At 37.7% G+C, this 15,239-nt stretch overlaps 1 protein-coding gene across 11 annotated transcripts in view; it reads right to left on the bottom strand.

Moving 5' to 3' along the window:
• Positions 1 to 15,239, bottom strand: part of LOC145978520 (uncharacterized) — a 41,483-nt gene that overhangs the window by 7,442 nt on the left and 18,802 nt on the right. For 5 of the 11 annotated variants that reach the window (XR_014440717.1, XR_014440715.1, XR_014440718.1 and 2 more), the window contains 3 exons: positions 13,785 to 13,992; positions 6,765 to 6,946; positions 5,082 to 5,183 (listed from right to left, as the gene is read on the bottom strand). Coding sequence is in view for 4 of the 11 variants with exons in the window: in XM_083111161.1 (XP_082967287.1) it covers positions 5,105 to 5,183; positions 6,765 to 6,883 (198 nt within the window). In the remaining 7 variants the exon portion in view is untranslated. The remainder of the gene's footprint in view (positions 1 to 5,081; positions 5,184 to 6,764; positions 6,947 to 13,784; positions 13,993 to 15,239) is intronic. The other 6 variants (XR_014440719.1, XM_083111162.1, XR_014440716.1 and 3 more) reach the window with 3 other exon arrangements.

The following is a 15,239-nucleotide window of genomic DNA, read 5'->3' as shown; positions in this document are numbered from 1 at the left end:
AAACTATGTCAGTTTTTCAAAGTATTCTCCGTGCGCGCCAAGGCACCGTTGCCATCGTTCTGGCAGCTCCCGAATTCCTTTGGCATAGAAAGAACTTGGTTGTTGTCGTAGCCACTGGAGGACATCGCTCCGCAGTGCTTCGTCTGTCGTGAATTTCTTCCCTCCCAGATGGTCTTTAAGGGGTGCAAACAAATGATAATCACTGGGGGCTAAATCCGGACTGTAGTGGGGATGGGGCAGAACTTCCCAGCACATGTCAGCCAGAGTTGTTGTTGTCACATTGGCCGTGTGAGGGCGGGCATTGTCATGGAGAAGAATGACATTTCCAGACAACATCCCAGGTCTTTTTCTTGCGAATGGACTTTCGTACAGCACCACTCAACAATGTGGAGTAATACTGGGCATTAATCGTGCTCCCTTTGTCCAGAAAACACGTGCGATATTCACTGGGTGACTGCAGTCGGGCGAATGTGTCCATGCGCTTCATTTGTCACCACCTCCCGTCCTTCGCGAAACTGCTCACACCATTCGTACACTCTTGTCCGCGACATCGTTTGTTCACCATACTGTGCTTGCAATCGTCTGAAAATCTCAGCTGGTTTCACTTTCTCCTTCACGAGAAATTTGATTACACACCGCTGCTCCACAGCCACAGACACACTGCTTGCTGCCATGTTCGCTGCAACTGCTGCGCATGCGCGAAATACGTCATGCCGGGCGCTAGTTACTCGCGAAGGAATACATTACGTCACCCGCACGTTTCATCATGATCCGGCTATTCATCGATTTTTTACATACGAAAATCCCGGTCAACCTTGATGACCCTTGTATATCACTTGAGAACAATCCAATCACACTGTAATGGCATGACAGGCTGCATTTGATTGGTGATATGTGTTGCGATGTGAAATCTCCCTCATAGAATACAACTTCCTCTTGCAGATTACTGTTTTTACAAGCATTTAAAGATTTTTTTTTTTTTAATGTTTCTTGAGAACACGTGCTCCCTCCATTTCTTAAAAATGCCTGATGGAAGCATGTTTTCTCCCACAACATCTAGAAGTGTGTTTAAATGCATGTAACAACCATAAACTAAAGGAGAAAAAAATATATAATGGAAGCAATACATATACAGGGTGTCCCACTAGCTTTCGAACCCGAAAAAAACGTTATAGTTTCCGAACAAACATACATAGGAAAATGAAATTCACAATACAGGTACCTTGTTTCATGCTGAATACATGATCGTCACAGCAGGTGCTGCAAGTGTCTTCCCTGGACGTCCTGACATGTTTATACACGGCGTTCCATATTGTGAAAAGTCCGATGTAGAGTCTCCGGTGTGATCTCGTGAATCGCATTCTCGATGTTGTTTCGCAACTCTTGCAGTGATCATGGTTTGTTTCTGTAGACACAACCTTTAAGGAAACCCCATAAAAAGAAATCTGGAGATTCAAATCTGGGGATCTTGGCTGCCACAATCTTTTGGAGATGATTCTGTCACCAAAAAAGGACTCAATTTCTGCCATGGACACATTGGAAGTATGGCATGTCGCTCCGTCTTGTTGGAAATAACCGCGATGCAGTTATTCATCATCCAGCTGATTTACAAATGCACTGCAGATGCGTAAGTAAACTTGTGTGTTTACTGTATCTTCAAAGATGATGGGTCCAATGATACGCTCTCGGGAAATTGCACACCAAACTCCCATCTTCAATGGTCCTTTACGGCGTCCAAATTCAAGTTGAACGGTCTGATACGATCCCGATATCCAATATTTCTTTACAATGAACGCACGTTCTGGTAAGGTGTACCAATCCATCCTCGTGATGCAGGGACTCGCGCATTACACTAACCCACACGCTCCACTTCCCCTGGCACCACCTACCATCTTTGTTTTGACACGTGCGTTTATGTTCAACCCTGCCTCATGTTCAGCATGAAACAAGGTACGTGTATTGTGAATTTCATTTTCCTATGTATGTTTGTTCGGAAATTATAACGTTTTTTTTTCAGGTTCGAAAGCTAGTGGGACACCCGTTAGTATACATGAGAAAAATTCCAGGCAGAATTTTGAAACTGTGACTTGTATTCATGTACAGAAGGGGACTATGTCAAGGCTGATAGCGGTAACTAGACCCTACAATGAGTTTTACATCACCCCAGAAAATTCAGGAGATTACCTCCTATTATATTTCTTCTCCAAGAAATTAGTGCAAAAGCATCAATTTTGGTTGGAAGTGACTTCAAATTAAGACTAGTAGCAGTGCTCGAGGTGAGGGAGTGTAGGAGGATGGTATTCCCAGGTAGTAAAAATTTTGCAAAACATCCTTGTTTAAACCATGGTAGTTATTTAAAATTCCCCCAACTAACATTTTCCACTTCAAGCACTGATTAATACTTTATTCACAACTAAGGTTAAAAAGTAAGGACCACTAACTCAATTGCATAACTAACCAGGGGCAGTCCGTGATTTTTACAGCAACGGAAGCACATGCCATAAGAAATTAAAACAAGCATTGTTATTATTGTTGTTATTATTATTATTGACCACCATGCTCAAGGTCCCGGGTTGGATCCCTGGCCAGTTCAAATCCGGGAACTTTTCTAACGTTGGAAGCGGCCCCGATGCCCACTCAGCATCGAATGACTTGGGTACCTGGGGGAAACAATGGGGGGTAAAGGTGGTCATGGACGTGATGCTGATCACATCACCCCCACTCACGACCGGATCAAGAAAATGTGGGGCGTTACCTCCACACACCCTATATGCCTTCATGGCATGGTGCTAAGCACAGGGGAGCACTTTACCTTTATTATTATTATTATTATAACTCCTCCTTTATGAATTATTCTGTTACTATAATAACTTGTTACACATTCTTTTTTGTTAAAATAATTTTACTTCTAATTTTGATTCATTATCGCCAGTTTCCATGGTTGAACTCATAGTTTAAAATGTTGTCAGGTTAATTTCAGAGCAGATGCGAGTTTGTGTTTTATGATGACTCTGTGATGTTTTAAGTAAACTCTACATGTCACCAAAAAAACCTGAACTTCTCCAAACACACTTTTAATTTGAAAAGAGGGCCTGTTGGATGGTGTAGTGGTAACGTCGTCAGCTTGTAATCAAGGGGAGCCAGGTTCTATATCAGGTGTAGGCACATAGTGGTTTCGATCATACTTTAAACTGTAGGTCCAGTCCCGATGGGGACTGTGCATAAAGTGGACTTAAAATCAAAACCCATTTCAAAATAGAATGCTCTTCTGCAATCAAACTATTTTTCCACATTGGTGGGCCTACCCAATGGAAGTCAGCCTTCGTGGTGGAGTGGTCAGCGCAGCATGCTATGATGCCAGAGGTCCCGGGTTGAAATCCCAGTTAGGATATGGATGTTTGTGTTTGTCCGTAATGAGAAAACTGAGAATATAGTAAATATGTGATATGAAAAATCAATGATGGGGTATACTACAGCTAAGTGGCATTCATGGAGTGTATCTGGAAACTGACTGAGATAACTCACAACATAAAATTCCCTGCAAACGAAGAAAAAATATTGCAATATAAATAATCTTTAGGCAGCTTTAACTTGAAAGAAGCTATCGGGCCGGAATGAGTAGTGCTCAGGAGTTCCCTTTGCCGAAGATCTACGAACAATGCTGAGTGCTCCTTTTCCCGAAGTGCCATGGAACAACCAAGCTCCGAGTGTGAGCGATATACTGGTGGCATCGACTGGCTAATAGGACCAGGACCAAGACACACGTCTCGTGGCTTTTTCAACAACACTATGATAGACGCATGATAAGAGGAAGAAGAAGATTTTTTATTTTATAGCATGTTATTGATTTTTTGTCATAGAAACCGTGTGTAAAATGTACGTGAATGGCTTCCATACATTAAAGTTATATTCTTTAATTTGAACCTACGTATTTTGTATGTCTTGTGCATGTATAGATAAGAAATCACACACACAAACAAGGCTTACACACTATACAGCATGTCCATAAATATACTGTCATACTTTAAAGTGGTATTACGTCGCTTTGGATAATCGTATTTAAATGAAATTGGTGACATTTGAAAGAAAAACTCAAATATTTTATTTTACAACTCATACACATAGAATGTGGCCCATACGAGTGGCCCTGCAGACATCAAGGCGATATTCCCATTCATATCACACACGCTCCAACATATCCACAGGGATGGACTGGATTGCAGAAGTGATGCGAATTTGCAGTTCTTGCAGGTTTTGAGGCAATGGGGGTATATAGACACAATCTTTTATGTAACCCCATAAAAAAAAGTCACAGACCGTCAAGTCAGGTGACCTTCACCAACTCTGCGTGGAATGATAAAACACACCAACACGTTCACCAAACTCTGCGTGTAATGATATTCTAAAACACACCTACTACATTTTTAAATCTTCTGTAATAACAACACAATTTTAAAGGAAAACATTCACATGTAACCTGCCTACCTGCTAAATATCCAACAATGAACCTGCATCGTCCATTGTTGTCAGGAGTGAATTTATTTCAGTTTCTATGTTTGATCTCGTTCATTGTTGCCCATTGCTGATATTGGTGTCCATTGTTGACATGCACAAAAATATTTGAGTTTTTAGTTTTTCTTTCAAATGTCACCAATTTCATTTAAATACGATTATCCAAAGCGACATAATACCACTTTAAAGTATGACAGTATATTTATGGACACGGTGTATATTAACCTCTGCTCTAGGCCTCAGAAAAAGATATGCGTCTACCTAAGGATAGTTTGAATGAAACTAAAAATAAATTTACCATATAAACATAGTTAATAAAATAGTGTGTGTGTTCTACTTTGTAAAGGAATGACTCAATCCCTTCATTCCATGGAATATCCCACCCAATCCATAGAAATGACTAGTGAATCACCAGTGTCTTATTTGACTGCAAAGTGTACTGCTGCTTGTTAATTACAATGGCATTTGTTGAGAAATCTTTTTTTCTTTTAAGACATTTTTTTATCAATGATTACATATGAGTTAAAATTAGTAAATAAATTTGATAGGAATTAAATAAAAATTGTCACCTATATCATACTTTGGAGTCTGTCTACAGATTTTCAATCCAAGGATGATCCAGGGCATGCTCTGCATCAGGCCTTTGATCTTGGTCGGGGTGTAATAACCACCTGAAATAGAAAAATATACTAGATACTAGATACTATGACTGAATCTTTACACAGATATCAAAACATTTATGTCAAATTTGTAATAACACGTGGACGTAATACCACATATCTCATGAATATCCAGAATGGGACGATCTATGGATATCCAAGATGGGAGATTCTCTGGAAAGAATGGGACATCCATGGGACATCTTATGGACATCCACAATATCCATGGATCTGAATTGGACATTGTGGACATCCTATGGATGTCCCTTGAGATGTGTGCTGTATGGGCAGGGTTTGAATCTGAGACATCTGGCTTTGTAGCACATTAAAACTGACCACTTCATCCTGGAGGTTGAGGCATTTCTTTTTGTTATCTAAGGTGTGCCCAGTGCATACAAAACACATCACTTATCCAGAGGCGAAGATATAGTACAAGTTCTGCTTGCGTTATTCAAATATCATTTAATTTACTTAATGTTTTAACCGTATTTAGTTTCAATCGCACTCGATTTCGCGAAAAATTACGGGCGCAAACTCCCTCAGCAGCTCTGTAGCAAGCACCAGGCTCAATGCTTGTGGCCGCTCTTCGGGAGAATAATGCACCCAAAGGAGTCACATGGCGAAGTAGGAAATATGGGTGGAAACCGTCCACAATGCTTCTACAAAAAGCTTTGCTTCCTCAGCTTGCATGATTCCCGAAAATAGCCGAGCTCAACCGAAAACAGAAGGATATATTGCCACCAAAAACAAGTAACAAATATTTGTCTTCATTAACACTTAAACAAGATCGTGAATATAATATTAATTCTTAGTCATAAAATAACTAAAATAAGTTATCACTGTTCTAAATTCCATATATATCATATTATATTAAAAATTATTTTAGATTTCGCGAAATATAAAACGTGTAAAAAATTGACCTTGGAAGTTGGGGCAAGATTGCAAAGGGCGAGTGTTTGTGCTTCCAGGAAGTAGAATGTGCACCTCCGTGAAGAGTTTCCCCAAGGGGGAAGATTCGACGGAACCTTGGTCTACACCCTGTGTCCAGCTCGGTGATTGTGATTACATAACTGGTGTTTTTCATATTCTGGTGTAATTTTTTGATATTTTAAAGCAAGCCTCTGCTAAATTGATGCTTATAATTGGGTGGAATGCTCATCCACTAATATTAATCAACATAATGGGTGTCCGTTGGAATCAGTATAGGTATCGGTTCACATTGGTATCAACTCACAATAAAACTTATCTAACACATATACAGGGTGGGTCAAAAGTCGCAATACACCTAAATAAAAGAAGCCACTAGCCTAAAATTATGTCACACGACCCCCTTCCCATTTAAAAAATGAAGTTGAATCCAAGATGGCGGACTTCAAGATGGCGGCCGTCAAGATCAACCTCATCATAAAGTTTTCCCCCACCCCCAACACGCATATCCAACATTCACTGACACCTATCCCCACAGTGGCTTCTTTTATTTAGGTATATTGGAACTTTTGACCCACCCTGTATATATATTTTCCCTTACACGTAGCATAGACATAGACATGTAGCATTAATATTAGCATGTAAAGATAAAACATTGATACATACCTTATAAAAGCCCGTGCCTGCATTGAGATGTTCAAGTTTTGTGGCCAGGGCAAGTTCCTTACCTGCATCTGTTCTAATCTGTCCTCCTTCGTACCACTGAATGGCACTCTGCCGGCCATTAAACGAAATGCAGTGCATCCGACAGAAAACAAATCGTTCTTTGTGCTTAATGAGTACTGCCCCTAGAAATGTAAATTTACTCATTATTACAAGTCCTGTAACACACATAAAATAAGTATTGAAGCAACATCACTATGTATTATCAGAATAAAAAGGAACGGGCCTCCTCTTACAGAATGGAGATGGAAACACTTCACTGCAGTGTCAATGCTCAAACAGCATGCAAGACCGGGAGAGAAGGGAGGGAACTGCACAGCTATCAAGGTTGTCAGCTCCAGAAGAGAACAAACAGTGTGAGCCACAGGTGTTGAAGGAAGTAATATAGCTTTTCGTTCTTCGACGATTTGGCCTCAGAAAAGAGATTTGATGTCATCTTGAGCTCACAAAGAATGAGCATCTGAGATGACGATTTATTCACGAAACATATATTTCCTCCATTAATGCATACAGTAAAACCTCGTTAATCTGGACTAATAAGGGGGATAATTTGGCCAGTTTAACGAAAGTCCAGATTAACTGAAATAACCTAAAAGAAAAGTAGAAAGTGTATTAAAACTCCATTTATAGCAACAAAACACATTTATTTATGGTGTATTTAAAGGGCATAGGAATAAATACACTATGCAGAGGGTATTCCTGTGTCAATGCGACTTCTTCCAGAAAGTCTGCGGGAAACAGAATTCCATCAGTGGTTGACTGCCTTTTCTTTGGGAAGTTCTCCCATGGATGTTGGATATACATATTCTTAGCCATTACAGAGCAATATGACGAATGCAATTGTTGACTTCTAGCCACATTTAAGACCTTGCATTTTTTTTTTTTGGGCCTGTTCCGATTTAGCAAAGTTTGGCTTATCGGGGTCAGGATTAACAAGGTTTTACTGTATTGGTTGTTTTTATTTTTTTGTTATTGTGGTTATCATAACCTCTACAACAAATATATATAAAAAGAGCAAAGATTGAATAAATAACACAGGATTTTCAAATATTATCCAAGGTTCATAGAATAGTGTGCTAACCACTCTGCCTTGGTGGCCCTCAGTGAAATAATACTTGCACAACAAAAAAACTGAAATTAATTTTAGGCAGATTAACAATCCACACCAACCACAAACAACAATTCCATCTGTATTGTAAGAGATACGGTTCCAACGTAAGAATTGAACATGCTCTTCCTGCCCTCATTAATATCTTTGGTCGTAATAGACAGACATTATTTCATTTTAAATTTTATTTTCTTATTTTACCTAAAGTTTCAGATACAGTAATGAATGTCCATTTTACATTGGAACAGTAACAGCAGAAAAATAACAAAATATGGCACAGAAAACAAACAAAAACCACATAATTTTTTTTGTCTCTAACTTGTCTGGTTTCATTTTTATAGCCCCTCAAACTTTCAGTGATTCATCCTTTCTTCCATTCCCAGAGCCTCCAAGTGTGAGTCTTAGAAAAATAATTCTATCTCCCTTATAAATTATTCAATCTTTTTGAAACTTCCCACATTATTAACCAAACAATAAGGATTCCAGAAAAAAATATGCCAGCATATCATACAGTAATAAATTCATAAAATTTTATTATGTGATTTTTTTTTACCAAAAACATTGTTTACTAAAATTTGAATTATCATTGAAAGGGAAAGGTGCAACACCATAGTTTAACTTAGTTTAACTTACACAGAAATAAAATTGATGGCTTTTTCATTTCTTCTGAAAATATGACAACTTATTTCTGAAAATTTTTTAAAAGGCTACCGGATTTTATATTTTTCAACTCAAAATGTAAGAATCTAGCTTCAAAATATCATTGAAGCAAATTTTTAGAGCATTAAATAATGTTTGCATGTGTTCTGAATATGTGTGTTTGGATGGGGGTGATATCTGGTATCATTCAATTGATGATGCTTGTTGTAAATTGAATAGTGTTGGTCGAGCACTTGTTATACCTTCTCAAGTAATAAAAATTATAATAATTAGAGCTGTACATATCCAACCAGAATGATATTTCATATTTGCATACACAATTCTACGATCAATTCCAAATAAACTAGGGGGAGTAATAGCCCTAGTAATATCTATCATAATTCTACTAATTATGCCAGTACATTATAAAAGAAAATTTCGGGGCTTACAATTCTACCCAATAAACTAAATACTATTCTGAATAATATTTGCAACCTTTATTCTATTAACTTGAATTGGAGCCCGACCAGTAGAAACCCCATATATTATTACTGGACAGGTATTGCCCAAACCCTCTTTTTTTTGGTTGAATTGACATTAGAATGTAAATCCAAAAACAGCAAATAAGCAAAACTTGATATTGGTTAATTTGTGCATCTTTCTAGTATCCACAATATTCATAAGAAAAATGTGCACAGAGTGAAGACAAGAATATACTTTTTCTTATTGAAGCTCTCATATTTTCCTAAGAACTTATGTCTTGAATTTGATGGGGTGAGCAATTGGGTGGGCAGAGGAATTTTTGGGTGGGCACTTGCCCACCCTCGCACACCCATCCTGCAACTATGATATACTGTGAATAAACTGTATTGAAGCATATATAAAAGTCATCTATCTTGTATTGAATAGTATTTTTGTTGCTTGTAAGGAACTGAAATAAATTAAAAGAAGCTGTTTGTAGCTGCAGCAGACAGAATTTATTCCAACGTAGACACAACACTGCACTCATAAAATAATTTTTCATAAATTAAAGTATGAAATAATCACTAAAAATGTGCCGCATCTTGATAAAAATAAACTTTATTTTATTTGCGAGGTGAAGAATCAACTGATCACTACAGAACATGGGTGTGGAGAGGGGGTAACCCTGGGGAGTAAAGGCAGTCAGGGGCATGGTGCTGATCACATCACCCCCACTCACGACCGGATCAAGAAAGTGTGGGGTGTTAACCCCACACCTCCTATATGCCTTCATGGCACGGTGCTAAGCACAGGGGAACACTTTACCTTTACCATTACCTTTTATTCTCATGTGCACCCTCAGCAGTCTCTGCTATGAATGTTAAGCTTGGTTTCAATCCTGGGTAGATTCAATTCAATTATTCTTTATTGAAGGACAAGGTTCACCCTCCAGATGTTCTGCACCAAACCCAATTAATACATACTACATACTAAAGACACATTAACTCTGATTCGTATGTGGGGTCAATTTGACCCCCAAACGTGCAATTTTGGATAATTTCTTTTCTGTGTTATTTTAATATTTGTCCATACTTATTGTAATCTTCTATTGGTCTTTTCGCTTCCACCCAAAATATTTATTGTTTGAAAATGTTTTCATCATGATAAAAAACAACATATTTTAGTCTTACCGCACATTTACATGTCATTCTGACCCCAGTCATATTTCTTCTTGTCTGGAATAAATTTGAAACACTGACGGTATATATTCTGTGACTGGGATTCTCTACATTTCAATCTGTGACATCATTGCCAACATCAAGTACTGCGAGGACCTTTAGCAGCAATCAGGGTGGGGCATGGGGCAGTTGTCCCCAACTTGTGGACCAATAAAATCTCTAAAATGGCTCAGTTTAATTCATTTTCTTCCGAAAATGTAGGGCATAACATAGAGCTAGCAACATGGGGAAAATAAGTTTTTCACCCACCATCTTGAAACACATTGTCCTATTTTGTTCACAGGTTTTCTAGCTGCAGAAATAATTTTACTTAAATGATTCTAAATTTACAACAGTTATCATAGCCACTAAATAGATTACTTATCGCTCTCTGCCCATCCACCCTAACTCGACTTATCGTTATCTGCCCATCCACACTAGCTCATGCTTCTCCTAAATAATGTATCATATTTTGATAATATTATTGTCAAATTATAGTGCAAGTACATAATGCTCCTATAAGTTTCATGCACAAAGCTCAAAACTATAGCCTATTGAAAGGTTTAAAAATGTCAAACCTGATCAAAATACAAAAGTATACATTTGCACTGTATTTACTTGAGTGCCCTACACTGTAAAAAAAAAGAAGTAAGGAAAAAAAAATTGAAATTCTGGTAGATCATGAAGGTGCATGACTTACATGGGTATAGAGCTCCTAACCAGACATAAATAACATTTATCTTGCATAGGCAAGCAACCCATTATCATGAGAAATGAAAAAAAATATTTAAAGAGTGTTCCCATTTAATTATGCCACAACTAACAACATTTCAATAATATGTACTCGATTCTCCCTTGTAATGCTTAATCGCAAATATTTATTGTCTCAATTAACCACCACAGTTGAAACTATGATGTGCCACTATGGTTTCCCCCACATAAGGAAGTGCCTGATAACCAAGGTGCTACCACATTTCAAAATTATAAGGTCTGTACAACTATGCTGCATCAACCAATGCAAACGTTTCATCTAAAAATCTCTGATACTTTTTCTTTTTTGTTTCTTGGATACATATTCTTTTTATTTCTTTAGAATTCAATTTCTAGGGAAAATTTTTGAGGAAAATAGCCTGAAAAAAAAAAACACTATGACTTGTACTACTAAGCCTTTTTTTTTTTTTTTTTTTTTTAAGTTTTCCAAAAATATTTTGACAGTCATAGAACCTCACAAGCATTTGAGGCAATAATTTACATTTTCTGAAAAAAATAGCTCTTTGACTGGGTTTTTTGGCAAATTTTTCGAGGTGGGTTTTCTGAAGAATAAAAAAACCTGAGGAAAAGTGGGCTGGGCCTACCCGTGCCACCCTGGTTTTATCTGAAATAAAAAGAAACGAAAAAGCCATGCACAAAATGCCAACCATGTTATGATGGGCTCTTCTACACCACTCCACATCTTTGCTAGGGGTTTCATGACTGGCCAGATATACCGGGATGTGAAAGCACAACTGTGATATACTGTGAAAAAACTGTATTGAAACAGATTTAAAAGTAATCTACCTTGTATTGTAGTGTCGTGGCATGACTTTTTCAAAAGTGTTACTGGCTATCAGTACGACAATTATGCCTGCTAGAAATTATCACCCCCTCCCCCTTCCAGTAAAGAAATCATGTCTTCGAGCTAGATATTTGTTCATTTCATTCTTGTTTTACAATCAGCACAGTGATTTAGCCACAAACACTCCTAGAAAAACTACCACTCATGAGACAGTTGCCATGAAAATCCAATGAATAGTGGTAGACCCTTGTCAATTCTTTACCTGTCTCTGCTTCTCTGCAATGAGGTGCGAAGGGGAAGAAGAAGAACCACACTTTTCTCGGGTCAGTTTTACGTTTGTGTGGTGAGCACTGAGCAGAAGACAGAATTCTGCTCCATTGTGGAAGGGAAGCCCAGCTGTACGTACTACTGTTGCCAACTTAGTATTTTGGAGCAAGGTTTAATCCAAATCACGAATCACACCAAGGAACTATATTTTCGTCTATTACCTAACTGGTCTCAGTTGTAGTTCAATCCAGCCTTGGCTCTGCAGCCTACCTCTAGTTGCTTCACAGAAATGGTATTCCTATTTTAGGGAGGATTTAGCTCTTTTCTGCCAATCCGATGTGACAACACTGGCTGATCCGGTAAGTCACAACTGCAACAGGGCCCCTTAACAGGCATATGAATAACCCCATTGCACACTATGCCCCAAAGTCCTTCCCTGCCTTTTCCTTCTCCCTTGTTGCCTCTTCAGAGTAGTGGAACGGCCTCCCTCTTCGCTTCTGTCGGCTGCAGAAAAATTGTCCTAGGCAATATCTACTCAACGGCAACGGTGTTCATTAACGTATTTAACAATGTTGTCATTTTATTGAAACAACTTTTTAATTCTTTACATTTTACTGTTACCTGCGATAACACTGGCTACATGCACGCCACGCCTCTGTTGTATTGTATAGTATTTTTGTGTTGTCTAATGATCTATGGTGGCTTGTAAGGAAATTAAATAAATGAGACAAAAAATGTGTTTGAAGCTGCAGCATGTCTGCCTATTCAGGGGTGCAATGGGACTTGCTTTCCTGTTTATGGACAATAATGCAAGTACCCATAGAGTGGACTGTGTCAATGAGTCCCTGAAATCAGAAGATATTCGGGACATAGACTGGCCAACAAGTTCCCCCAATCTGAACCTAATAAAACATGTATGGGATATGCTCAGGTGACGCATTGCAGGACCTCCCCTACTTTCTCTCCTCCAAGAGCTTCGTACAGTATTGTTGCAAGAGGCATGCTACTCCTCAGGAACAGCCCAATACTCTCACCTACAGTATGTCACATTGTTGTATGACATGCATTGCTGTCAGGGGAGACACCATATTTGCTATTAACATTTCTATGGAGCATTCAATTTTGCTTTTGTGCGAATACACACTTTACTTGTTTTTCTTTTTTCTGCTTTCTGTCACGATGTTGGTTTCTTGTGTTTTCTTATTTCTTCAGTTGTATTTCACATATGTAAACCAAATTGGTGCATGGTAGATAGCTGTGTGTACCTGATATGCCATGATCCTTAATTTATGGACATGAGTGTATATTAAATATATGCAATAAATAAGAATAGTTGCAGTAAACCATGCTAAATTTCAGAATACACCACTGGCTATCTATCTACTTTTTAACACACCAATCTTTTTGCTTCAAAACAAAATTGATATATTTTTATAATTGCAAAATCAGAAGACTAGACCACCGTGACTGGGTAAGCCATAACAATATTCTGAATTTTAGGACTGTTTTTTTTGGAAATAAATGCATAAAGCATAAAGTTAGCTACTATGATTTTTTGCATGGGGTTAAAAAATAATAAATTTCAAAGGGCTTCTTTGTTATAAAGCCTGAAATAACACTCCTTTAATCAATTTTGGGAGAAGATAGGGATCATGGTTTCTCTCTCATTTGTAAGGCAAAAAAAAGGGGGAGGTGTTATAAATTGTAATACTTACGTCTATCTGTAGTGGAGAACTGTAGTCGTAAGTTCCACCTTGAAATTTACTTGTTATTTCTTAGTTATTTTTACCAAACACATATTTGGAGTGTCCAAAATCAGCAAGCAGCAAATTCCCATTGGCTTGTAACAGTAAATTGTCAGGCTTTACATCCCTGTGAGCCCAACCTACACCGTGACAGTGGTGCACTGCTTGGAGAAGCGATCTGAAAAACAAAATTTACATTTGTACTGAACACAATCAAGAAGGAAAATAATTTAAAGCTACAAAATTTCTATGTAATAAAACATATTCTAATTAGGACGTTCGTTTGTCAGTTCTGAGTAACTATAACTGCCTAATAGATTAGGGAATTGATTATTATAATTGTGAGAAAATGTTATATTTTAATTGCCACAGTGGTCACTGCATATGTCCCAAATATATATTTATTATTTCAACATCCAGAACATAAGAATATACAATTTCTAATAGTCATTCTGGACATGTCACAGTTTCTTAGCTCAGCAGAAATTAACAAAATTATGGTTTACTAAGAAATGTTTTGTGCAGTCACGGACACATCTGGGTTGTAACAATCTCATTCACTCCCAAGGAAATTGTTACAACACAGAAGTGTCTGTGACTGTACTAGTTAATCCTGTCTAGGGTTACCAGATCGATATAAGGGAAATGTAGGACTCTATGTCAAAATGTAGGACACACAACTTTCACAATGAATAGTACACATTTCCAGAACATGTTAAAAAGTAATTTAAATATTACAGTTTTCAGATTTTTAAAAAAAAAGATTTCTTAATGAATTCTTAAATGCAAAATTTGCAAACTTGTAATCATTTTTTAACTGATACTTCTCAGAGAAGCCAATTTTTATTAAAATTTCAGGTTTAATTTCAGGCAAAGCAACTGTTCATGATAAGGATTCCACCAATATAACACATGATGATAATGATTTGTGTACTGACAGGGTTAGATGCTCTGACAGAAAAAAAATCATCTCGTGCAATGGAAGCACTGATTTTTTACAGTAAAATCAAACAGTCCCCAAATAGCTTCTGCAGACAAAGTAATCAGTTTACAAAATCTGAATGCCAGTGTAGATGTACACACAGTCAATATAAACAAAAATGAACTACTTCCTAGCTTGGAAAACCAAAAAATATTTTTAGGTTAATGAGTCAAAATTTCCAGTCATTAAGGAACAAGGTCCATGCTGGATGTGATACTTGGATCCCTCAAAAAAGTCCCATATATATAAACTGTGCCACTGAACATTGGTTTATGACCGACTTACATTACCAGCTCGGTCTTCCCAGAGATTTTTTCTTGCTCTCTGAAAACAACACAACTGTCTCTATCCGGCAAACAACTTTCCCACGAAACCAGGCTTACGATTAATCAACGAACCTACTCTCTGACATGGGGAACAGTATGGTCCCGCAACAGACTGCG

This window comes from Lepisma saccharinum, chromosome 25, assembly GCF_977018435.1.
Source record: "Lepisma saccharinum chromosome 25, izLepSacc3.1, whole genome shotgun sequence".
In the NCBI taxonomy this organism is placed as follows: domain Eukaryota; kingdom Metazoa; phylum Arthropoda; class Insecta; order Zygentoma; family Lepismatidae; genus Lepisma; species Lepisma saccharinum.
Note: the sequence above shows the minus strand (reverse complement) of the source record. Positions and strands in the feature narration are given on the sequence as shown.